We start from the raw sequence: 26,402 nt of genomic DNA, 5'->3' as shown, positions 1-26,402 counted from the left end.
TCCTTCCTTCTGCCTGATATGGTGTGTACTACTCAGCCTCTCCAACAGCATAACTTCCTTCCACAGCTCCTGACATGCACACCCACCTGACTGACTGGGAAGCTTTTAACTAGTTTCAGCCAGTCCCTGATTGGCTTCAGGTGTCCTAATCAACCTAGCATTCTCCCTGCCTTCTGGAAAGTTCTTAATTGGCCCCAGGTGTCTTAATTGACCTGGAGCAGCTTCCATTTCACTTAACCTGGTACCAGGGATTTGTTTAGCCTGGAGCTAATATATCTATCTCCCACTACTTTTCTATAGCCATCCGGCCTTGCCCCGTCACAGTATGTACAATACAAAACGTGCTTTCTTATCTACTGTGAAGAGGAAGGAGGACAATTAAAATAGACATATGATAGATCAAATTAAATGGATGTTTCTTTTATTTCAGCTATTTATTTGGAATTCTGTCTTGATTATAAGATGTTAAATTAAAATCAGAATAATTTCTAAGAAACATACTTCTGTAATGCTTCCCAGAAGACATTCCTATTCCACTTCCCTGCTGAAAAATTCTGTAACTATAAACAGAATTGATTTTTTTCTTCAAGATATAAACCATCTTTAATTAGCATGAGTAAAATGAAGACCTTTTGAAAAAAAAGATAAATTATATTTTCTTTCTTTGACTGTGAATATGAATATTTTAGGACCCACAGAACATCAATTTTGTGGTGTAATCTACTGTAGTCCATGGAAAAAAGCATATGAACTGATTGAGGATGCCCCCTGCATGTGGACACAAAAATGGAGGAGAAGGGAACAAGGAACCTGTCCTTCTCTGCCCCTCCAAGCTTACACAATTGCAGCGAGGTCACAGGGATGAGTGACTGCTCTTGGCCCTTCGGAACCCCACCACCTGGGTATTCCTCCAATAGATAGATTCCTCAGTTGATCAATTCAGCCAAATCTACAGCCTATTTCATCCACCAAGGCCATATTGAAGTCACAGATCTGGCCCGATATCTCTGGGCACTCTGGCACCTTCCATGAACACTAAACAAATTAGTGGCAGTTATCTAAAGGAGGAGAGTGTAGAGATTCCAAGGAGAAAAATGGTAAGCCCCAAAATCCAGATTTGTTGGAAATGTAATGCCCCATTGAAACCAGGTATATAGTAAGTGACTCCCACACTTAGAAGCCCGAGGAAGAAAAACAAGCAGTTATGTAATTGATATTCAGTTAATGTCTTTCAGCAGAGAAAAAATCTGGGCAGACATTCTTTCCACATTTTAATTCTGCAGAAGTGAAATGATCTAACATTGAACATTCAAAGTCTCCAGAGCATCTGCTCATTAAAGGTTGGACTCTATGAATATCTGAGTTTATCTTAAGTTTAATTTGGCTATGGTAATGTTATTCCCTCTCTCCTGTGATCTTTTAATAAAGAGGCCAACTCATGGATTTCTCAAGGATATGTTCCTGGTTGTGTAAGTTTAAAAATACTTTAAATATAAAAATAATGGGCTAAAATATGAATAAAAGCGTCTACTTAATTACTGTAAGTAATAGATTTTTTTTGTTTACGTCAGTTCTTTCATTCAGTTTTCATTCTGACCTATATATGTTAAATCCAGATGAAAACATCTGGGTCTTAAGGAATGACAGATACTGTGGCAATACTAGTTATACAAGGATTTAAATGATTTTTTTGTTTGTTTAAGCTTTGTATCCAAAATCCATTCCTGGGCCTCCTACAGCTTTGAAACGTCTCACCACACTTTCAGTGACCATCAGTTACTGACAAAAACACCTCCTGAAAATACTTACCTTGCTGTCTCTCTCCATTCAGCATCCTCTCCTTCACGCCAGCAAATCTCATCAAGTTCAGTAAAGAGGTCATGAGGAATGTGTTCCTCATCATCATCCTCTGTTCCAAGAATAAACTGTACTCTTTGTGATGGGGTGTCTGGGGGGGAAACACAAATATCATCAAAAAAACATAGACAGCAGGGACTGTGATTGGACCGAATTACTAACGTGCATTTTTTCAGCAAGGATTAAATGCAAAATGATTTTACATTAGTGAGAACAGTCATTTGTATGCCTTCAGTAAGCAAATGACTGGAATTTCATGAGATTATTCAGCTGTCTCTTATCCAGATAATTAACCTTCACAAACAAGTATTGTAATACATAAAATAATCACACATCTTGTCAGTTCAGTCATGCTTTAACTCATGCTCTATGAACTGTAGAGCACACAGCACTTTACTATTAAGATCTGTTTATTCCATTTAAATTACCTGTATTCTAATTAAATAAATATATCCAAAACAGACAAACACATTTTTTTCACAATGTGAAGTATACAGATACTTACAAATGTGATTTAATGATGTCTCACCCAGCCTAACAGGGTAAAATAAACCACAGGTACTGCTAAGTGTCAGACAAGCTAACTACTGTGGACTGATTTTTAATGTACAAATTTAACTCAGTTCACAAAGTCGGGGTACTACATCTGCATTCATTTTTTCCATTAAACTTCTATTGATAGGTCCCAAAAGAAAATACCCTCCATGAATTTCAAATCTCTCACTATTCACTGATATAAATTGTCCTGTTGGACCTGCCTAAATAGTTAGAAACAACATATAGAGAGAGACAGACAGACAGAAGGCGGGCTAGAATAGTAAGAATAATTGCTGCCATTCCAGCAGTTCTTTTTCCTATCTATTCTTGACTTCCCCATTTCTTATCCTCTCTTCCTGCTCTCCTCCCTTCACACCACCTTTTCCCTTCTTTCTTTTCCCCTATGATCTTCTCCTCACTGCCCAATCAGCTGCTACATTGTCTCAGAGACAGACTGCTCTTCCCTTATGACTGGTGCTTTGAAATATGAGAGAAAACTCAGGCAGTCATAGTGCACTTGACTTAAGTCATGGTGCACATGTTTGCATACTACAGTTTTATTGGTTCAAATGTTGTAACAGTCTTAAAATCTATTTTTAATAAAATCCAAATCTCAAATCATACAACTATGGATGGCATCCGATATCTCCAGAAATGTATAGTTACAGTTTCTGCCAATGTACTTCACAGCTGAAAGAACAACCAAGAATCCTTTGTGAGTGACTGCAGGAGCCATGCTGCTAGTCAACTGAGAAATGGAGTAGCAGACACACTGCTGCATTGGTGCTGGAACTAGGGGTACTGGGAGTGCTGCACACCCCCTGGCTTGAAGTGGTTTCCATTATATGCAGGGTTTGCAGAAGGGTTCAATGGCTCTCAGCACCCCCACTATATAAATTGTTTCAGCCCCCCTGTCTTGCTGTGCCTGGGGTGCAGTCTGATTGAAACATTACTTTACCACTTCATTCTGGGGTTAAGCAACACTAGCTCTCCCAGGCTGCTCTCCCGTCCTGTGAAAGTTTAGTCTTTCTGATAAGGTGGCACTCAACCAAAAAGCACAGAGAACAAAGTGCTGATCAGAGGTGCCGAAGGAGTCCAGTGGTGTGGTAGGCTGAATTCAGCTATAGAGATACCCACTTTTGCGGCACCAATGCCATAGCTACCAAACAGAGCAGCAACACTTGTGACATATTTCACAAGTGAGAACATGTTGTCATTTCCTAAGGGTATAAATTCCCCATACGTAGTGTGAGCAGGTGTGAGGGGGAGGCAGGAGCCTAGCTTTCAGAAGCTGGTGGAAGTTGTTGAGGGAGCAAGGGGCAGTTCAGGAAAGTCAGGGTGAAAGATAGGGAGAGTCTGGGAGAGCCAGGGCCAGGGAGACCGGGGGGGGAGGGGAAAACTGAAAGGTGCAGAATTGGTTTTTGTGGGGTCTTTGAAGATCTGGAGCTACCTCCTCCATTCTGCCCCTGCTCCTCATCATCTTTTTCTCTTTCTTCTTTCAGCCCCTGCCTTCCTATTCTGCATCTCAGCCCATCCTCTGACCCTACCCTGCATGTCCCCAATTGTGTGCCCATCCTTCCAGTCCCAGTCTCTGCCCCCATCTTACACTCCCATTCTCCATCACACCTTTTGAGCCTCCTCATCTCCCTTGCTGGTAGGCCACTGGAGCAGCCTCCTCTGCCTCCTCTTAGTTGTTCCATGTGGGCTGTCCTCAGGAGGGAGAGAGAGAGTGGAAGAAGAGAGGCAGATTAGCTGCCTCCAATTCTTCTGCCTAACAATCCGCAGGAGCCAGGAAGGTAAACTGTGGGGGATCCTTGCAACCCTGCTGAATGCAAGTCATAGGACAGCTGACAACCCTAGGTCTCTCCCTTCCTCTCTTTGAGAAAGGCTCTCTCCAGAATTAGGAACTCTGTGGGTCCTATTGGGAGGATGCTCTGATGCATCCCAGAACAGCAATCCCAAATCATAAAGAAATCAAAGCAAGACATGCTAGTTGGTGGTCAATCAAAACATGTAATTACCACAAATCTATTAAGTCTCAACAAAAATCATAACAGTCCAAATGGCAGATATGTAATAGCAGGCCCTGGGTAACTGCACACACCCAGTGCTACGTGTGTGCACACAAGGCATGCAAACTAGAACACTGAGTTTAGGAAGCAGGAAACCAACAGGAAGAGGGAGCAGGAAGCAGTAAGCAGGAAGGCAACACGCAAGTCATCACAACCCCACTGAGGGTGGGTGGATGGGAAACTGGGCCAGGGGAAGGCGGCAATCCACTAATACATCATTTTCCTACCAGCCCCAAAGAGACTCCCAAGAGAAGAGAATATAGTCCAGTGGTTCTCAAACTTATTTGATCGTGCCCACCTTCTTTGCGTCTGCAGTAGCTTACGCCTCCTCCCCTCCCCGCTTTGGGCACCCAGTCAGCAGCTGCTGCTTTTCTGCCAGCCAGCTCTGAAGGCAGAGTGGAGAACGGCGGCTGTTGGTCGGGCGCCCAGCTCTGAAGGCAGAGTGGAGAACGGCGGCTGCTGGTCGGGCGCCCAGCTCTGAAGGTAGCACCACCTTTTGGGATTGCTGATTTGGGTAGCTGGGCGCCCGACCAGCAGCTGCTAATCTACGGCCACCCAGCTCTGAATGTGCACAGCACCTTTTTTCCCCCTAAAGCTTCTCATCCCTCCCCCCCGCCACACACAGAATACATTCCACACCCCCTGCACCCCAGTTTGAGAAGCTCTGATACAGTCCCAACCTTTAAGCCAATAGAGCTGCACTGACAGGGAGCATAGGAGTGGGGGGAAATGTGCATGATGAGCCTGACCTATTTCCAATCCCTGGGAATCCAAGGGCTTTGTGGGATGGGTCTGAATGCTGTCTGGGGAAGGGGAGATGATGTGTGGGGAACTCTGTGAAGTACTCTTTGAAGTTTTCCTCGCTTCTAACCGCTACCACTTGGCTAGGTCTTTTCCTTTGCATGTGGAAAACTGTTGTTGCATGTGGTAAGCTCCCTTCACTACTGTAACCATGAATATAAAGTGGGCAGAATTTATTTTCTGTAAATTGTCATATATTGCACTGCACAATTGTGTTGTATAGTGTACTGTCCCAAACAGCAAATGAAATGAAGCACTAAAAATAGCTCATTTCTGTGAAATCCATATAGACAAAGTGTGATTAAAATCCTCCAGAGGACGTATGTTTAGCACATGGTAGAATCCAAAAATTGCTGCTAAATGTACTTCTGAGTTATTTGCAGCTCTGTGTTTTGGTTAGCAGAAACTGTCAGCTGCATTATTCAGCAAATGCATTGTGTTATACCTGTATTTATTTGTGACCATTTTCTCTTTCACTAAACAGAGCTTTAGAGAGTCAGGAAAGTCCAGCAGGGGCACTCAAAGTTTGTGCCAGTGGGTTTGCTACTGACATCTTGCCAGGACCCAGTGGGCAATGCCTACTTTGCAGGTAAATATTATATTCTTAAATTAATTCACAGAACTGTAACGGTACTTGCCTCTTCCTTGACATAGGAACACAAAATTTGGTTTTGGTTTGTTTATGTTTGAGTTCACTAGTTATAAAAATTTACAATTCACCAGCTTTGTCCTTCCCTGGCATTTACAAGTATTGGGATGCCATGGACCATAGTTTAGAAAGTGACAAGTCCACTTTTATCCCATCAGCTCAAGCAAAAAAGTGAGTTCAATAGCTAACACATACTACTGGAGAATAAAAGTAAATATAACAGGGAGGCTTAATCTTCCAGTGCAAGCATTTGTTTGAGACAAAAGATAAATGTGTGTTTTTATGTAACTAGAGAGAAATAACATGGAAAGCAAGCTGCTTTTCAAGAGAGATTGTCTGTGGGAGAATCCCAGAACATCCAGTGCCAAGAACATCCAGTTCTCTTGATGAAACCAGCAGTAGAACTGACTTACACAATGGTTATGTTAAGTGATAATGAACAGTATTGTACCATAGAGCTCCGGATTTCTGATAGTATTATATACATAGAAATATATGTATTCAACATGGGAAGGAAATCAGAGATCAGAACAATACCTTACAGCAGGGGTGGGCAAACTTTTTGGCCCAAGGGACACATCTGGGTATGGAAATTGCATGGCGGGCCATGAATGCTCACAAAATTGGGAGTCGGGGTGCAGGAGGGGGTGAGGACTCCGGCTGGGGGTGCGGGCTCTGGGGTGGGGTCAGAAAAGAGGAGTTCAGGGTGCAGGAGGGTGCTCCAGGCTGGGACCGAGGGGTTCGGAGGGCAGGAGTGGGATCCAGGCTGGGGCAGAGGGTTGGGGCACAGGAGGAGGTCAGGAGTGCAGGCTCCAGGCGGCGCTTACCTCAAGCAGCGGAGGCACCGCCAGGCAGCCCTGTGCACTGCCCTGTCCACAGGCATCACCCCTGCAACTCCCATTGGCCGCGGTTCCTGGCCAATGGGAGCTGCGGGGACAGCACTTGGGGCGGAGGCAGCATGCGGAGACCCCTGGCTGCCCCTATGCGTAGGAGCTGGAGGGGGGATGTGCCACTGCTGCCGGGAGCCGCATGGAGTGGGGAAAGCCCTGGACCCCGCTGCCTGGCTGGAGTGCCGGAGGGAGGCAAGCCCCGGACCCCGCTCCCCAACGGGAGCTTAAGGGCCGGATTAAAACATCTGGAGGGCTGGATGCGGCCCCCAGGCCGTAGTTTGCCCACCCTTGTCTTACAGTGTGGTTATTAGAAAAGTGGCTGTGAAAATGGTACCTTACTGCTGTATTTGATTTGCTGCTACTGTGTCTTCTGAGTAACGCATGACTATTTTACGGACAGCAGCGAAGAACCTATAGAGGTGAGGCAGAACAAACTGTGTTTTGTCTTTCTCATTAATATATCAGCAAAACTACTTGCTATGTTCTGACTCTTCATACTTTATTGTTGGTGATGATTTATGATAATGTCCCAAGCATGAAGAGCATAGTTTGATTTTCAGACACAAAGCTGAGCTGGAAGTTGGAAAATTCATGTGGTTTGACTTGATGTGATTTTATGTAGAAGACAAAAATGAAACAGATATTTTTACCCAAATATCTTCAAATAGGAAAAGAATTAAGAGAGAGAAAATGAGAGATAACTAGAGACCATAACAGTATAAAAGAGCAAAACAACAAATGAAACCTGTCAGCCTTACTCACACAATTGACTTAACGTTACTAACATGAGTAAGAATTTGACTCTCATTAAAAGCAGCAACAATCTACAAATGCCAATGTATTTATGACATTTAAGGGGAAAAAACAAATACATGATTCAAAAACTGCATGAAAAGAAATTTCATTTCCATGTGGTCAAATTTGTGGTAACACAATCCTTAGTGCAAAATGTGACTCCTGTGAGACAGGAAACTGTAAATTTCTTCTAGGCTGGGATAACAGAGATTTAATTTTAAATTTGATCAGTTTCACCTCCCATTTAAGTAAGCACAGTCAGCATTTTACTGTGAAAAGTAAATTAAATTGAAAAGTACATTAAAAAAACACAAGTTAGAGAAATGAGCAAGAATAATGGGGCCAATTTTTAAAATTATTATTTCTATCACTGCCATAAATGTGCATTACGCTTAATACCCAAACATGAAAAGACATGGAGTGTCCAGCTAGAACCAGGGAGGGGGACTCCGGGGTGGGAAGGCCATATGATATGAACCAGAGTGCAATGAACAGTATTAGTCCCTGCTAATAGACCACTCCAGTCAGCATAAGTTAAAGCAGCCATGTAGCTACTCTAATGCATGCTGGCCCCCAGCTGCTCCCAGGATCTATGAGAGGAACAAAGGCTTAGAACCAGTTTTGCCTCCCACCTCTTCAGCTGTGCTGAGCATGAGCCCAAGAATGCTTTATCCAGAAGAGTCTAACTGCACAGTGAAGGTGCAAAAAAGGGTGTAAATTAAGTCCACATGTGTAAGTAACTTTCAAAGATGTAAATCCAAGCTGGGACTCAGTGGTGCAGAATTGAAAACTGCAGAATGGAAATGCAGACACTTCTACGGACCTAGCATTCACTACTATGAATGGCCCCATTATGAAATTGCAACTGGGCCCTAAAACAGAAACCAGTTGCAGACACCAGGACTGGATAAGTCAAAAGGATATGACTGATAGTCCTGGAGCGCTGCATAACCCAGCTTGCAGAGGCCAACAGGGAAGTTGCTCACTGACACAGCGCTCATGGCAAGCAGGCAGCTAAACACACTGGGCTGTATTGTGACCATCCCTTGAAATGGCACATAGGGAAATGGAGTCACGTAAGGGGCTTCCTCCTGCATGCACCACAGGAGAGCCACTCACAGTAACAGTTCCTTTGAATAAAAACGGCTCCATCCTCACTCCAGTGAGCAAATTGCTTGAACGGATGTGGGAGGAGGCAGGATCATGACCCTCCATCCTTCACTTTAGCTCACAGAGCAGGGTTGATGCACTAGTGGAAGCAATCTGAAAGCCCACAGTTTCTCCCAGGATCCCTCCTGAGGCAGCGTGACTGCCCTGCCTGCTATCATAAAATCACAGAATCATAGAATTTCAGGGTTGGAAGGGATCTCAGGAGGTCATCTAGTCCAACCCCCTGCTAAATCATCCAGCAAGACCAATCCCCAACTAAATCATCCCAGCCAGGGCTTTGTCAAGCCTGACCGTAAAAACCTCGAATGAAGGAGATTCCACCCCCTCCCTAGGTAACCCATTCCAGTGCTTCACCACCCTCCAAGTGATAAGATTTTTCCTAATATCCAACCTAAACCGCCCCCTCTGCAACTTGAGACCATTACTCCTTGTTCTGTCATCTGATACCACTGAGAACAGTCTAGATCTGTCCTCTTTGGAACCCCCTTTCAGGAAGTTGAAAGCAGCTATCAAATCCCCCCTCATTCTTCTCTTCTGCAGACTAAACAATCCCAGTTCCCTCAGTCTCGCCTCATAAGTCATGTGTTCCAGTCCCCTATTCATTTTTGTTGCCCTCCACTGGACGCTTTCCAATTTTTTCCACACCCTTCTTGTAGTGTGGGGCCCAAAACTGGACACAGTACTCCAGATGAGGCCTCACCAATGTCAAATAGAGGGGAATGATCACGTCCCTCAATCTGCTGGCAATGCCCCTACTTATACAGCCCAAAATGCCGTTAGCCTTCTTGGCAACAAGGGCACACTGTTGACTCCTATCCAGCTTCTTGTCCACTGTAACCCCTAAGTCCTTTTCTGCAGAACTGCTGCCTAGCCATTCGGTCCCTAGTCTGTAGCAGTGCATGGGATTCTTCCATCTGAAGTGCAGGACTCTGCACTTGTCCTTGTTGAACCTCATCGGATTTCTTTTGGCCCAATCCTCTAATTTGTCTAGGGCCCTCTGAATCCTATCCCTACCTTCCAGCGTATCTACCACTCTTCCCAGTTTAGTGTCATCTCCAAACTTGCTGAGAGTGCAATCCACACCATCTTCCAGATAATTAATGAAGATATTGAACAAAACCGGCCCCAAGACAGACCCTTGGGGCACTCCGCCTGATACCAGTTGCCAACTAGACATGGAGCCATTGATCACTACCCATTGAGCCTGATGATCTAGCCAGCTTTCTATCCACCTTATAGTCCATTCATGCAGCCCATACTTCTTTAACTTGCTGGCAAGAATACTGTGGGACACCGTGTCAAAAGCTTTGCTAAAGTCAAGGAATAACAGGTCCACTGCTTTCCCCTCATCCACAGAGCCAGTTATCTCATCATAGAAGGCAATCAGATTGGTCAGGCATGACTTGCCCTTGGTGAATCCATGCTGACTGTTCCTGATTACTTTCCTCTCCTCTAAGTGCTTCAGAATTGATTCCTTGAGGACCTGCTCCGTGATTTTTCCAGGGACTGAGGTGAGGCTGACTGGCCTGTAGCTCCCCGGATCCTCCTTTTTCCCTTTTTTAAAGACGGGCACTGCGTTAGCCTTACCAGTCATCCAGGACCTCCCCCGATTGCCATGAGTTTTCAAAGAAAATGACCAATGGCTCTGCAATCACATCCGCCAACTCCTTTAGCACTCTCGGATGCACTGCATCCGGCCCCATGGACTTGTGCTTGTCCAGCTTTTCTAAATAGTCCCCAACCACTTCTTTCTCTACAGGGGGCTGGTCACCTCCTCCCCATGCTGTGCTGACCAGTGCAGTAGTCTGGGAGCTGACCTTGTTTTGTGAAGACAGAGGCAAAAAAAGCATTGAGTACATTAGCTTTTTCCACATCCTCTGTCACTAGGTTGCCTCCCTCATTCAGTAAGGGGCCCACACTTTCCTTGACTTTCTTCTTGTTGCTAACATACCTGAAGAAACCCTTCTTGTTACTCTTAACATCTCTTGCTAGCTGCAACTCCAGGTGTGATTTGGCCTTCCTGATTTCACTCCTGCATGCCTGAGCAATATTTTTATATTCTTCCCTGGTCATTTGTCCAATCTTCCACTTCTTGTGAGCTTCCTTTTTGTGTTTGAAATCCTTGCTGATCTTACTGTTAAGCCAAGCTGGTTGACTGCCATATTTACTATCTTTTCTACATATCGGAATAGTTTGTTCCTGTAACCTCAATAAGGATTCTTTAAAATACAGCCATCTCTCCTGGACTCCTTTCCCCCTCATGTTATTCTCCCAGGGGATCCTGCCCATCAGTTCCCTGAGGGAGTCAAAGACTGCTTTTCTGAAGTCCAGGGTCTGTATTCTGCTGCTCTCCTTTTTCCCTTGTGTCAGGATCCTGAACTTGACCACCTCATGGTCACTGCCTCCCAGGTTCCCATCCACTTTTGCTTCCCCTACTAATTCTTCCCAGTTTGTGAGCAGCAGGTCAAGAAGAGCTCTGCCTCTAGTTGGTTCCTCCAGCACTTGCACCAGGAAATTGTCCCCTACACTTTCCAAAAACTTCTTGAATAGTCTGTGCACTGCTATATTGCTCTCCCAGCAGATATCAGGGTTATTGAAATCTCCTATGAGAACCAGGCCCTGCGATCTAGTAACTTCGTTAGTTGCCTAAAGAAAGCCTTGTCTGCCTCATCCCCCTGGTCTGGTGGTCTATAGCAGACTCCCACCATGATATCACCCTTGTTGCTCACACTTCTAAACTTAATCCAGAGACTCTCAGGCTTTTCTCCTGTTTCATACCGGAGCTCTGAGCAGTCATACTGCTCTCTTACATAAAATGCAACTCCCATTGTTAACTGCAATGTTAACTGCCCAACCCAGCCCAGAAATCAAGGCAGAAAGCAGGGGAACGTACAGTGGACCCTCCTAGCCTTGGAATCTATATCTTTCCTGCTAATATTTCTCATTGGGGATCAGCTACTGAAGATATTCAGCTGTGCCCCTTGGTCACTCTCACTTCTATCCCTTGTTGTTGTTCCCCTATATTAACAGAGGGAACTTTCTTTTTGCAAAATCACTTTTCTGTTTGCATTACCTTCTGGAAGCTTTTCCTGAAAGAGTCTGCAGAAGCTCATATGACAGGTTCATCTTGGAGAGATTAGATCATTGCAATTCAGCCTCTCCTGCCTGGCTCACCAAACATTACACACCCAGACTGGGGTCTCTTAAAACCGGAGAGGTTTATTAAACTTAGACTAAGCCAAACCAAACCAAACCAAGCTTGCACAAGACCCACTGCTTTAACGCCTTTCGGGGCACATCACACTCTACCGGGACCTCCTCCTGCTCATGTCAGATGTGTCCCCTACGATCTCTTCAGCAGAGCACCAATCCTTAAAGGGACAGGGCACAGAAAAATAACGCTGGTGTTCCACCCAATTCTGAAATAAAAAATTCATATTCAAATCCTTTCACAAATATATTTTAACTTGTGAACACTACATGTAAGAGATCCACTGTATTGGCTGCAGATGAAGAGGGACATTGAACATTATGGGTTAGTCTTCATGGCAGTGTTAGCTGAAGGTACAACCTGAGAGTTGCTCCTAACCCAACTCCCATTCTCACACACAGAAATCTCTAGCTCAAGGTAAATGGTGCTTTAAACTTGATCTAGCTGGCCTGCTGGGTGGTCTGGATTGAAGCTCAAATGCTGCTGATGCTCGAGCTAGTAATGCAGTGGGGGCTAGCCCAGGCTGGTCATACAATCACTCTGTTCAGCTTGAGTGTTGTTTTGCAGTGTGATCACTCTCAATCAAGCAAAACTAATTAAAGAGCAGGGTTGACAGTAGAGGGGGTAAGGGGGAAAAATGGTATCAGGGTCCCCCAGAATGTCTGTGCAAATAAAGTACTGATATCTCCATTAAAAAAAAATGACTACAAGCAAAGAGATGATAATTTGTGTAGTGTGAAATCTTGTACCTAGTCACAAACTTTTCCTAACCGGGTGGAACCGACAAATACACCCCACACATTATTCCCTTTTTACCACAGATTATTTCACAGGTATGTTTTTGTGAAGCTTCTCTCTTAGAAGCCTGTTATTGAACCCTGCTGCAGTGAAGATCTGCATATACTGTGGATGAAATAGGAAGGGGTGGGGTCCTAGCAAACATGATGTACTGGGGCCCCAAATTTCTCTCCACAGGCCTACTCAAGAGAAGTTAAGTCTAGTGGAGACAATTCAAGCTAACACTGCAGTGAAGACAAGCCCTAAGAGACTAGAGTCAGTACATGTAACAAGCAAAAGAAACATCACCAACCTACCAGAACTCCATTTAGTTAGAGCAAAACCGTTTGAGCTATATCAATAGATTTCTTGCACCTAAAAAGGATGCAAAGAAGGATATGAATACATTTTATTCATAGTGGATCACTTCACTAGATTTGTCCAAGCCTACTCTACCAGTAACAAGTCAGGCAAGACTTTAGCAAACAAGGTCTTCAATTATTTTGGTTTTAAATTTGGTTTCCCAAAGAAACCAAAATGAGGGGTTAGAAAATAATTTATTCCAGTTACAACACTAGTGCAAAACTGAAACATCTCACACAATCCCATACCACTCACAAGGAAATGGGCGAGTAGAAAAGCTGAACTGAATTCTGCTGGCTATGTTGAGATCCTTGCCAGAAGACCAAAAGTCAAACTGGAAAGACTTTCTTAATAATCCATGCCTATATCGGTACACAAAGTGAGGCTACCGGATTCTCACCCTTCTACTTCTTATATGGAACTATCACCATGTTTGCCCATTGACATTGTATTTACTTTAGGTACAAACTCTGAGTCTGCACCCAGAAACCATAAAGATTATGTTGAAAAAAGCAAATATCATATGTAAGAAGCTTATGAAGTGGCATCAAAATCATCTCAAAAATCTGCTCATCATAGAAAGAATCACTGTAATTGGAAAGTGAATGGTGCTGTCCTCTGACCAGGAGATAAAGTACTTGTTAGGAATCTTTCTAAGAGAGCGGGACCTGGCAAATTAAGATAAAATCCTTGTAGTACTTGAAAGGATAGTGCAGTCTATGAAGTAAAAGCAGAAGAGAGAAAAAGGATGTCTTAAGAATTCTTCACTGCAGACTTTTACTCCCCAGTGACTTCTTACCTTTGGATAGAACACTATTCTTTAAAGCACCACAGAGGAAAACAGAGAAACTGAGAAACTGCTAATTAAACTGCTATAATATTTGTACCAGCTGTTAAAATACACAAATGCCAAAATGGAATAATTGAACTGGAAAACAGTAGAGTACAAGTGGACCAAATCACCAAACAATCCAGACATTTGAAGTCATCTTACTAGAGAGAAAAGAGCCCAAAAGACAGTAACATATGAATGTTTAGACACACTTATTATCAGTGTCTAAATCCCACTGCTGAGCTAGGTGAATGCACCACCTAGGGGGATGTCATCATGTTTGTTACAAGCTATACCAAGTACCTATTTCTTATCCTGTATTGTATCCAGGATTGAGGTAACATTGGCAAATGAAGTTATACTGATTTATTATAAAAAGAAAAGGAGTACTTGTGGCACCTTAGAGACTAACCAATTTATTTGAGCATGAGCTTTCGTGAGCTACAGCTCAAATAAATTGGTTAGTCTCTAAGGTGCCACAAGTACTCCTTTTCTTTTTGCGAATACAGACTAACACGGCTGTTACTCTGAAACCTGATTTATTATATGGCTATTGTTCTCAATCAAGTGTTTTATAGTTTGGGATAAGTTAATATGTTTTATTTAGTAGATTTTTGTTTTCTAATTAGCTTGCCATAGGCTCAGTGACTCTGAATTACATGGTATAGCATTGATCTCATACAGGAACTATTATTTCATATCATAGTCACGGGAACTAGGGGTATGGGATGTGCTGCAGCACCCCCGGGTTCCCAGCTGCCAGCCCTGCAAGCCCAGGGTCCCGGCCTCAGCCCTGGGGGTGGGAGTGGGGTGGACAGGGATAAGGGGGCTGGCTTTCAGCACCCCCACTGTTAAAAATGTTCCAGCGCCACTGCATAACATATAAACTTTTTTTGGAATTTTAACTGTTCAGGACTGGCTAGTCTGTCAGACAGTGGAACAATAATTGCCATAGAAAATTACTGCTTGATTGATGAAATAAACTGAAGAAAGATTTCGGAGTTCCCACCATTGGTACCAGTACTTATAGAAAAAGAAAAGAGACAAAGACACACTTGAGAATGACTGCTATGAGTTTGTGGAACTCATGAACTACTAACAATAAGTCAGATGGATGAACTGAATTATATATTTTGTTAACAGAAGCATCAGGATGACATTACATTTGTGAAGCACTCATAAGTTAAAATATGTTTGTAAGACTACTTTAATGTGAAATTTGTGTTTAAGAACTGGGTGAAATGCCAGGCTATATTTGCCTGCATCAGGTCCCTTTAAGGACTGGAGCTGTGCTGAAGAGGTCAAAGAGAACACAGCTGCGGTGAACAAGTGTGGTCTCAGTACAGTGTGGTGTTTTTCCTGAAAGTCTCTCCAACAGTGGGGCTCACGCAAGTTGTGTTTATGGGTTGTTGGGATTTTTTTGGATCCTAAGTTTAATACAACTCTCCAGTTTTAAAAGAGTCCATGGTCTGGGAGTATAATACATGCCAACTCCAAACTTTCATAAATTATGAGATTCATTTAGAAATAATGAGATTTAAAAACTAATAAATCATATTTTTGGTGCATCTTCCTCTTTTTCAGGAAATCTCTGCCCTTGATTAATCCCACCTTAGTCCACTCATACCATTCAAAATACTGCTGCATAGATCTTTTCCCTAGCTCATCACTTTGACTGTTTTCTGCCTCTCAGCATCCCTCCACTGGTTCCCTTTTTTCCACTGCATCAAAAAAGCTATTTGTTTTCACATTTATGGCCTTTTGTGGCCTATCGCCTCCCTACTTACCATCTCTTATTCACTATCACAGTGTCAGTTCCTACCTCTTACCAGCCACGGATGCCAGCCTCCATCGCTCTCTTGATAGTTTCTCCCATGTTGTCCCACACATGGGAGGTGCTCTCTGGATACACGGAATCATAAAAAGTAGGTCTGGAAGGGACTTTGAAAGTTCAAGTCCATTCCCCTGCACTTAGAACCAAGTAAAACTAGACCTTCCCTGACAGGCGTTTGTCCAACCTGTTCTTAAAACCTCCAGTGATAGGGATTTCACAACCTCTCTCGGAAAACTGTTCCAGAGCTTAACTATCTTTACAGTCACAAAGTTTTTCCTAATATATAACCTAAATTTCTTTTGCTGCAGATTAAATCCATTATTTCTTGTCCTACTTACAGTGGACATTGAGAACAACTGATCACCTTCTTTTTAATGGCTGTTCACATATTTGAAGACTGTTACAAGGTTCCCGCTCAGTCTTCTTTTCTTAAGACTAAACATGCCCACTGGACTCTCTCCAGTTTGTTTACATCTTCTCTTAAGTGTGGTGCCCATATTTGGACACAGTACTCCAGCTAGGGCCTCACCCATGCTGAGGAGAGCAGGACAATTACATCTTGCATCTTGAATATGACATTCCTACTAATACACCCCAGAATAATATTAACATTTTTTGCAACTGCATCACATTGTTGACTCACATTCAATTTATGATACAGTGTAATGCCCAGATCCTTTTTAGCAGTACTACCATGTAATCAGCTTTTCCTTATTTTGTAAGTGTGCATTGGATTTTTCCTTCCTACGTGAAGTACTTTGCACTTGCTTTATTGAATTTCATCTTGTTGAATTCAAACCAATTATCTAATTTGTCGAGGTCATTTTGAATTCTAATCCTGTCCCCCAAAGTGCTTGCAACCTCAACCAGTTTGGTGTCATCTGCTAATTTTATAAGCATGCTCTCTATTCCATTAGCTAAATCATAAATGAAAATATTGGCTAGTACCAGACCCAGGACAGACTCCCTGCGGAATCCCACTAGATACATCCACCCAGGTTGAATTGACAGGAAACCATGGATAATTACTCTTTGAGTACAGTCTTTCAACCAGTTTTTGCACCACCTACCTTATAGTAATTTCATCTAGACCACATTGTCCTGGTTTGTTTTTGAAAATGTCATGTAGGACCATGTCAAAAACATCACTATACATCAAGATATCACATCTGCCCCCACCCACCTACTAGGCCAGTAATCCTATCAAAGAATTCATTTGTTCAAAATTCAACAGTTTATTTAGACAGTGGTTACAAGAAAGGAAGTTTGGTGGTTGTTCACAGTTTACATGAGGCATAAATGGACTTTGTATAACTGGTAATGTACAAACAACGCCGCTCCCTGCTGAGGTAGAAATGCCCTCTAACACCCAGTCTAGCTGACAATCATTGCAGCCCCCTATCTATTTTTCTCTGCACTTTCTCCATGTTTTCAGGGGAGATAAAACAGAACTTAAGACTAAAACATTGATCAGTTTTGTTTTGCACCTTATAGGGAATAGGTGAGCGCCCATTCTCCCCTCCAGTATTGCTTGCAAGCCCCTCCCACTCCTGCAACACTTGGGGGAGGGGGGAATAACTTCACAGTGTATGTCACTGGTCTGCCCTTTGCCTTTTTGAATAAAACTATTTTCTGCCTTCTAGTCACCCTCCTAAGTGCAACATCATCAAGAGTCAGCACAGCCTAAATGGACGTAGAGGGGCTCTCTATCCAGCTCATCCTTGAAGCCCCCCGTAGCCTTCCTTGCTTAACCCCTCTGACAACACAGCAGCACCTGCAATGCACAAACAAAACTGCAAATGCAAACCAGGAATATAATTCTAACCCCACCCCACCTCCAAACAGCGTAATAGCATATAGCACAAACAGGAATCCCATTTCCAGCATCCTCTTCACACAAAACCACTTACTATCTTTGAGATTCCCCCAAGTCTGCAAAGAGTCTCAGGGAGAGGCCTATCTGGAATATAAACAATAAATGACTGGGGGTTTTCCCCCATATTCCTACCACCACAGCATCTGCAACAGCCAGATCATCATGGGCTGGGCCTCTCTATCTACTGTTGTGAGGCTAGCCAATCTGAGGGGATGAAAAAGGAAGACTTGAAACAAGTTGTTTTCAGAGTGCATGTTAGAGTCCCAGAGAAAAATAAGATTGGTGTAAAGGTGGAGGTTGTATGTGAGGACCCAGAAGGAGAAAGAAATGCAGTTCTTCCATTCATCAAAATATTTTGTATTAAAACCTGGATGGAGACACACTGGTCTGACCCAGTATGGTCATTCTTATGTTCTTAATAAAGTGAAGAATTTCTGGGTAGGTGGTCACGATAGTTCTCAGTTTAAAGACATTGAGTCTGTTGTCCTTCTGCTCATGCAGCAGTGCTCTGTACAGGAGCACTTTTAACTTTTCCCCCAATACAGGGAGTAGAGAGCTTGTTCACTTCTGGCCATAGAGCTTACACAAAAGACAAATATTTTGTATGTACGCGAAGATGAATATATGTGTTAATAAAATTTCTTTAGGGTGAGTAATCAGCTTCACAGCTGAAAAAAAACCCACATAAATTATACTTGCATATTCAGATTAGAATAATGCCACCTGTCTTGTGTTTGGTTAGTTGTTGAACAGATTGAAGTGTTCTGCTTGTCTCTGAGTAGTTCAGATCTTCATTTATTCCAATGTCTCTATTGTTCACCTTTTGCATCTTAGACTTTAATAATTTCTTCTTTCATACCAGATTGCTTCAAAACATTTGCTAATTTGTTCTCATCACAAAAGTCCTCATTTATTTTTCTGACATACTTCAGAGCACTGTGCTTTATCATTCAGTCTCATAAAACCTATTTTTCTATATCTTTCTTCTTGCACCTGCTAGTTGAACACTCCCTATCCTTCCTGTTGTGTATTTGGTTGTCATAGTAATAGAATCTTGTTGTTGCTATGGCAACTGAGTTAGATTATTAGGGGATAGCCCAGCCAGTTTTGGCTGGTTGTTGGTTAGTTCAGCGTGTGGCAATAAATGGCTGCTTTTCAAGGTCTACAGCTCTCTGCGTCTCAAGTGATTTCTTCCTAAAACTGCTCCCACAAAGATACCACACTTTCATTCCAGAGAATACAGCCCCACCTTCTGTTAAGAAGGAATGCTTTTAAAGAAAATGGGTGCGGTTGAGGGTGCTGACCATCTCTCGATGCTTATTTAATTCAGAATGAGTCAGAAGTTAGGAGAGCATAGGTGAAATTGCCCCCTAAGTGGCCGGTTTGCTCTTATGGGCCAGAATGTGCCCAGTGACTGAACAGACATGCAGAGGAGGGACAGGGCATTGGAGTGTTCTCCTCCCCGTGCACCCCACTTGAGCACCATTGTGACATTGTGATCATGGAGCCCAAGGGCTCTGCAGCATTAATCATATTCATTAGAGTGGCTCAACCATAGTCCCATTTCCCTCCACACCAACAAGCAGAGCATCTCTAGTTGCTCTGGGAGACTCTGTGCCTCCTGAACTTCTTGCTGTGGCAGCATGACTGCACCATCCCCAGTACGGGGGGATTATCTGCCACAGTGAAGTTCCAATGTGATCTTTGCCGACTCTAACTTTATGAAATCCTTCTTAATATTCTTGGTGCTGCCAGATGGTATTGTTGTGCCAGCACTCACTCATTCTTACGCATGAAGAGTTGCTGATGACTTTTGGATCTGGGGAACACTTTATGCAACTCAGCTGTGTTTTTATTTTAATTTTTGGAAATATTAGCACATACATGTACCTAGGGAACATACGATGGTGTGAGGTAGTTTTATCAGCATGAGTTTATAATGGTCACATTACTCATGAGTGAGTTATGTGGATCATCCCAAATTAACACCAAAAAGACTCTTATGGTACATTTCACCAGAATTTTTATGGTACATTTCCAAAATCTCTGGTACGTTTCACCAGAATTTTCTATATGACAGATGTGTTACAGAGAAAATGTATTAGTAATGTTTTCAAGATACAAAAATATGCACTGGGACTATTTCTTACATCTCTCCCTGTATAGTCCCAGGTGCTTTAAAGTACCCAAGGCCAGATTTTCAAAGCTGCCTAAAGAGATGGATAGGAGCCTAGTGGGGGCAGGGGGTTGAAAGTGCATTAGTAGGTTAGGCACTGAGAGGCTTTTGAAAATCCACTAGGTGCCTGCCTGCCTGCATCATTAGGCACCTAAAAACCATTGACAATCCAACCCAAATGTCCAGTTCTAACAGGTTCAGATGAAAGGCAAAAATTAAAAATAAACACTTAAAAACTACTTAAAATGCTTTTCTAGAGGTAAAAAACAGGACCACTTTAAAGTCAGATATCTCAGCATCTTCCAGGGCTAGAAGAGAGTGTTAGGACCCATTGTTAGCCTAGGTAACTAATCCGAATGGTACAAAAGGTCCTGGCTTTTTAGCCCTTCAGGGAAATGAAATATTGGACTTTAAAGTTATGGCATTTTTACATATGGGAAAGCTATCTCTGAGCCAGGCATGAATCTTGTGTGGCCTTGGCTTTGGGAAGGGTAATTTGTGGGGAAGATTCCACATTTAGTTGGAGAAGGAAGAAATATTTTTGTGTCAGATTGAGTTTTTTAAAATGCAGCTGCTAAAAAAAACTGCTCAAAAGACTTAAAAGTGCATAGGTTCCCAAACTGTGGGTTGCGACCCCATTTCAACAGATGGGGTCATGGGTCCAACAGACAATATTCACCATGGGAGATGATGCCATCTGCCCCTGAACGTGTTTGGGCTGCTCCACAAACTCCACACCAGGAGGCCACCATTTTGATCTACAAAATGGCAGCCTCCGCACAGCACGACCTTGCACCATGGACTCATTTTTACACAAAGTATCATCTTTAAACTCCAGCAATGAGTCTAGTGATGTAGTTATGAATGAAAAACAAGACTCTAGGAAACATGCTACAAATATGACAAGGCTCTCTTTGGTTATGGCTTTACCAGTGTTTTGGTCAAGAATGAAGAAAGGCCACAACGCCTGCTATGTCACACAGCAGCAGATCTGGAAAACACTAGTGGAGCATCTGAAAAACACAGATGCTTTTGCTCTTCAAATTGATGTGAGCACTGAGGTTTGTGATGCACCTTTCTTGACTTTTGTTAAATTCACATGGGAAGGTGCAATTCTCGAAGACATTCTGTTCTGTCTCCCTCTTCCTGGACACAATATGGCACAAGAAATGTTCGATGCACTACATGCAAGACAAAAATCTACCAGGTGATTGCATGCTGGGCTTTTGCACGATGGCACTCCATCTGTGGCAGGCCACAAAGAAGGCCTGGATACCTTGATAAAGAAAGTTGCTCCATCTGCTGTGTGGACTCACTGCATGAATCATAGAGAACAACCGGCATCTAAAGCACTGGGTCTAAAGCCAGAAGAATTTTTGCAACAGGTCTCTTCTATTGTGAACTACATTGAGATTCAGCCTCTTTGCCCAAGTCTGTTTGCAAAACTGTGTGAAGAAAAGGGATGAGATCATGAAGTACTGTTCTTCAACACTGAAGCTCATTGGCTCTCAAGAGGGAAAATACTGGGACTATTATTTTAACTGAGAGCTGAGCTGCATGCCTATGCAATGGACCGCAAAAAGAGTGAATCTGCGGGTTTTCTATGTGATCAAAGAGGATGTGCCTTCTTGCCTCGGGCATAGATGTATTTGGGAAACGGAATGAATTGAATTCAGGTCTGCAAGGAAAGTACATCCATATCCTTAACCTGAGTGATCAAAACATAGAATTCATGAAGAAAATTTGTTCTCTGGAAGAATAATCTATTGAGGACAAACTATGAATGTGCAGTATGCAGGAGGTCAGACTAGATGATCACAACGGTCCCTTTGACCTTAAAGTCTATGAATCTTTCCCATAGCTTTGCAAGTTCCTAGCTGAAAATGAAATTATCCAGCCTCCCACACAGGTGATGGCTGAGCATCTCAGCTGGCTGGAGGAACGGTTTACATCCTTTTTCCCCAACTTGGAGGTGACAAAGTAGGGTGGGGTGCAAAACTCCTTTCAGTGCAAGCCTGATGCTATGGATTTGCCAACAGCTGACATCGAACAGCTCACCAAAATTTGATTCTTGAGAGGAACATATGCCCAACTTTCTCTCCCAGGTTCTGGTTCATTGTCAAGAATGAATATCCTGCACTCTCAACACATGCCTTGAAACTCAGGGTTCCATTTGTATTTGTGTGAAGCTGGATTCAGCGCACTTGCATCCATCAAGTCTTGGTATCCATCTACTGTTGATGTCACATCAGAGATTAGGTGTGCAATTTCTACCACACCACTAGATTTTGAGAAGCTGTGTCACAATGCGGAAGCACAAGTCACAATAGAGAGTATTTAGTAACATACTTAATGTGTACATTCCTTGGATTCCTTGGTCACTGTGTTGCTTTGTTGGGGTCACAGTAGGTCTCAAAATGCGGACACACAGGGTAAAAATTTTGGAACTCCTGGATGAGTAGGATAGATTTTTGGCAGGTGATATGGATGTAGGTACATGATCAATTGCATAGGCACATGATGAATGTATTTAGCGTATGTCTATTAATTTCTCACAGAGAAATCTTCTCTACATGTATGGTATTACTTTTTCTCAAAACTTAATAAAAGTTAGGAAATTAATGAAAAAATATATAAATATAGACAAAGTTTCAAACTTTGGAATCTGAAGCTTCCCCTTCTTCCCCACTCATGTTATGTATATGACGTACACTGTAACCAATAGTACATCATTTTCTTGCAATTTCATATATAGGTTTTAATTGTCTGTGAAGCACCATGACAATGAGAAAGAGGCTGTATGAAAATATTTTCTTTTGTGTTGTACTTCATTGCAGACTGAAAATTATCCTCTTCCATGCTTTGATTCATTTGTCCTATCATCACTTTTTGCTCTGGTTTTATCTCCATCTTCCATAATTGCACAGTACTAAGTAGGCCTCCCTACTTTTTCTCACCAGGAAGAAATATGAAAAGTTCTTCTTTACTAACAAAAAAAGAGCTTGTGGAAGGTAGAAAATTAGAACAGCTATTACTGGAATAGGTGATAAAACGGTCACAAAATTGCTTAGAATGAAGGAGAGCTGGCGCAGCTAACATTCCTGCTGGGGCCTCCCAGGGAGCGCATGTTGCAGTTATATACCACAGTATACAGCACATTGTGACAGAAATGAGCCCCTCTTTTACTGAGCCCTGGTCTACACTACGAGTTTAGGTTGAATTTAGCAGCATTAGATCGATTTAACCCTGCACCCGTCCACACGACGAAGCCATTTTTTTCAACTTAAAGGGCTTTTAAAATCGATTTCTGTACACCTCTCCCAAAGAGGGACTTAACACTGAAATCAACCTTGCCAGGTCGAATTTGGGGTAGTGTGGTCACAACTTGGCAGTATTGGCCCCCCGGGAGCTATCCCAGAGTGCTCCATTGTGACCACTCTGGACAGCACTCTCGACTCAGATGCACTGGCCAGGTAGACAGGAAAAGGCCTGCAAACTTTTGAATCTCATTTCCTGTTTAGCCAGCATGGCAAGCTGCAGGTGAGTGCAGATCTCAACAGCAGAGGTGACCATGATTGAGTCCCAGAATTGCAAAAGAGCTCCAGCATGGACCGAACGGGAGTTACAGGATCTGATCGCTGTATGGGGAGACAAATCCTTACTATCAGAACTCCGTTCCAAAAGACGAAATGCCCAAACATCTGAAAAAATTTCCAAGGGCATGAAGGACAGAGGCTATAACAGGGACCTGCAGCAGTGCCATATGAAATTTAAGGAGCTTAGGCAAGCCTACCAAAAAAACAGAGAGGCAAACGGCCGCTCGGGGTCAGAGCCCCAGACATGCCACTTCTATGGTGAGCTGCATGCCATTCTAGGGGGTGCAGCCACCACTACCCCACCTCTGTGCTTTGACTCCATCAATGGATTAGCACGCAACAGGGATGCGCATTTTGGGGAAGAGGAAGATGAGGAGGAGGAGGAGGTTGAAGATAGTGCACAGCAAGCAAGCGGAGAAACCATTTTCCCCGAGAGCCAGGAACTGTTTCTCACCCTGGACCTGGAGCCAGTACCCCCCGAACCCACCCAAGGCAGGCTCCCAGACCCACCAGGCGGAGAAGGAACCTCTGGTGAGTATACCTTTGTAAATATAATACATGGTTTAAAAGCAAGCGTGTTTAATGATTAATTTGCTCTGAAGACTTGGCGTGCATTCGCGGCCAGTACAGCTACTGGAAAAGTTGTTAACGTGTCTGGAGATATAGAGCAGAAATCCTCCAGGGACATCTCCATAAAGCTCTCCTGGATGGTCACTCCTCATGGTCACCTGGTTGAAGTAGGGTAATTTTATTAAGGGGACATTCAAAGGTGGCCGTTCCTTCTGGGCTGTGTGCCTGTGGCTGAAAAGAAATATTCCCTGCTGTTATCCATGGTGTGGGGGGGAATGAAGCGATCACCCAATTCTCTGGGATGTGGGGGCAAGGGCAGCCATTCCTGCTGGGCTGCGTGCCTGTGGCTGAACAGAAATCTTCCCCGCTGTTAGCCACGTGGTGGCGGGAGGGGTGAAGTGATCATCCCAGAGAATTGGGTGTGTGTGTGGGGGGGGGGGTTAGTTGGGTTTGTGCTGCATGTTAACCCAAAAACCTCAGCCCCTCCTTTTAAATTGCCAACACATTTTAAATGGCCAACCCAATGGCTGCTTGGTAAGGGAAATGAGGGTGCTGCTGTTTGAAACCATTCCCACATGTTATGAAGCCAAAAGACCGTGACTTACCATGGCTGTCTGCAAGCCGAATTCTGTTACCCGGCCCTGCATGTGTGATCTTTCACACCAAACCGGCAGACCCTCAATATAAGAGGCAAAATGCGACCTTGTACCGAAAGCACATGTGCTATGTAATGTTAACAGCAAGGTTCACCGTGAAAGAGTCTACACATTGTTCTCTAAAATGTGTCTTTTTAACTACTACTCTCCCTTTTTTTTCCCTTCCACAGCTGCAAATGTTTCAACACTCACACTATCATCTCCGGCCCAGAAGCTAGCAAAGATTAGAAAGCAAAAAAAAGCACTCACGATGAAATGTTCTGAGCTCATGCAGTCCTCCCACACCGAAAGATCCCAGCAGAATGCGTGGAGGCAAGCAATGTCAGAGTCCAGGAAAGCACAATATGAACGTGAGGACAGGTGGCGGGTTGAAGATGACAGGTGGCATCAGCTTGCTGACAGAAGGTAGGAGGCAATGCTGAGGCTACTGGAGGATCAAACTGATATGCTCCGGCGTATGGTTGAGCTGAAGGAAAGGCAGGCACACAGACCACCACTACAGCCCCTGTGTAACCAACTGCCCTCCTCCCCAAGTTCCATAGCCTCCTCACCCAGTCGCCCAAGAACAAGGTGGGGGGGCCTTTGGGCACCCAAGCACTCCACCCCCAGAGGACTGCCCAAGCAACAGAAAGCTCGCATTCAGTAAGTTTTAAAGTGCAGTGTGGCCTTGTCCTTCCCTCCTCTCCCACCCCTCCCGGGCTACCTTGGCAGTTATCCCCCTATTTGTGTGATGAATTAATAAAGAATGCATGAATTTGAAACAACAATGACTTTATTGCCTCTGCAAGCGGTGATTGAAGTGGGGAGGGGAGGGTGGTTGGCTTACATGGAAGTAGAGTGAACCAAGGGGGCGGGTTTTCATCCAGGAGAAACAAATAGAACTTTCACACCGTAGCCTGGCCAGTCATGAAACTGGTTTTCAAAGCTTCTCTGATGCACACTGCGCCCTCCTGTACTCTTCTAACCGCCCTGGTGTCTGGCTGCGCGTAATCAGCGGCCAGGCGATTTGCCTCAACCTCCCACCCCACCATAAACGTCTCCCCCTTACTCTCACAGATATTGTGGAGTGCACAGCAAGCAGTAATAACAGTGGGAATATTGACAGGTTTCAGAGTAACAGCCGTGTTAGTCTGTATTCGCAAAAAGAAAAGGAGGACTTGTGGCACCTTAGAGACTAACCAATTTATTAGAGCATAAGCTTTCGTGAGCTACAGCTCACTTCCTCAGATGCATCTGAGGAAGTGAGCTGTAGCTCACGAAAGCTTATGCTCTAATAAATTGGTTAGTCTCTAAGGTGCCACAAGTCCTCCTTTTCTTTTTAGTGGGAATATTGTTTTCACTGAGGTCTAACCGAGTCAGTAAACTGCGCTAGCGCACTTTTAAACATCCAAATGCACATTCTACCACCATTCTGCACTTGCTCAGCCTGTAGTTGAACAGCTCCTGACTACTGTCCAGGCTGCCTGTGTGTGGCTTCATAAGCCATGGGAACAAGGGGTAGGTTGGGTCCCCAAGGATAACTATAGGCATTTCAACATCCCCAACAATTATTTTCTGGTCTGGGAAGAAAGTCCTTTGCTGCAGCTGTTGAAACAGACCAGAGTTCCTGAAGATACAAGTGTCATGTACCTTTCCCGGCCATCCCACGTTGATGTCGCTGAAACGTCCCTTGTGATCCACCAGTGTTTGCAGCACTATTGAAAAGTACCCCTTGCGGTTTATGTACTCACTGCCTTGATG

General features: G+C 43.6%; 1 protein-coding gene across 4 annotated transcripts in view; it reads right to left on the bottom strand.

The window, feature by feature from the left end:
• SLC4A10 (solute carrier family 4 member 10) overlaps window positions 1-26,402 on the bottom strand; it is a 272,796-nt gene that overhangs the window by 114,890 nt on the left and 131,504 nt on the right. For all 4 annotated transcript variants that reach the window (XM_073305622.1, XM_073305620.2, XM_073305621.2 and 1 more), the window contains exon 4: window positions 1,810-1,948. In XM_073305622.1, coding sequence (XP_073161723.1) covers window positions 1,810-1,948 — 139 coding nt within the window. The remainder of the gene's footprint in view (window positions 1-1,809; window positions 1,949-26,402) is intronic.

This window comes from Lepidochelys kempii, chromosome 11 (assembly GCF_965140285.1).
Source record: "Lepidochelys kempii isolate rLepKem1 chromosome 11, rLepKem1.hap1, whole genome shotgun sequence".
Lineage (NCBI taxonomy): Eukaryota > Metazoa > Chordata > Testudines > Cheloniidae > Lepidochelys > Lepidochelys kempii.
Note: the sequence above shows the minus strand (reverse complement) of the source record. Positions and strands in the feature narration are given on the sequence as shown.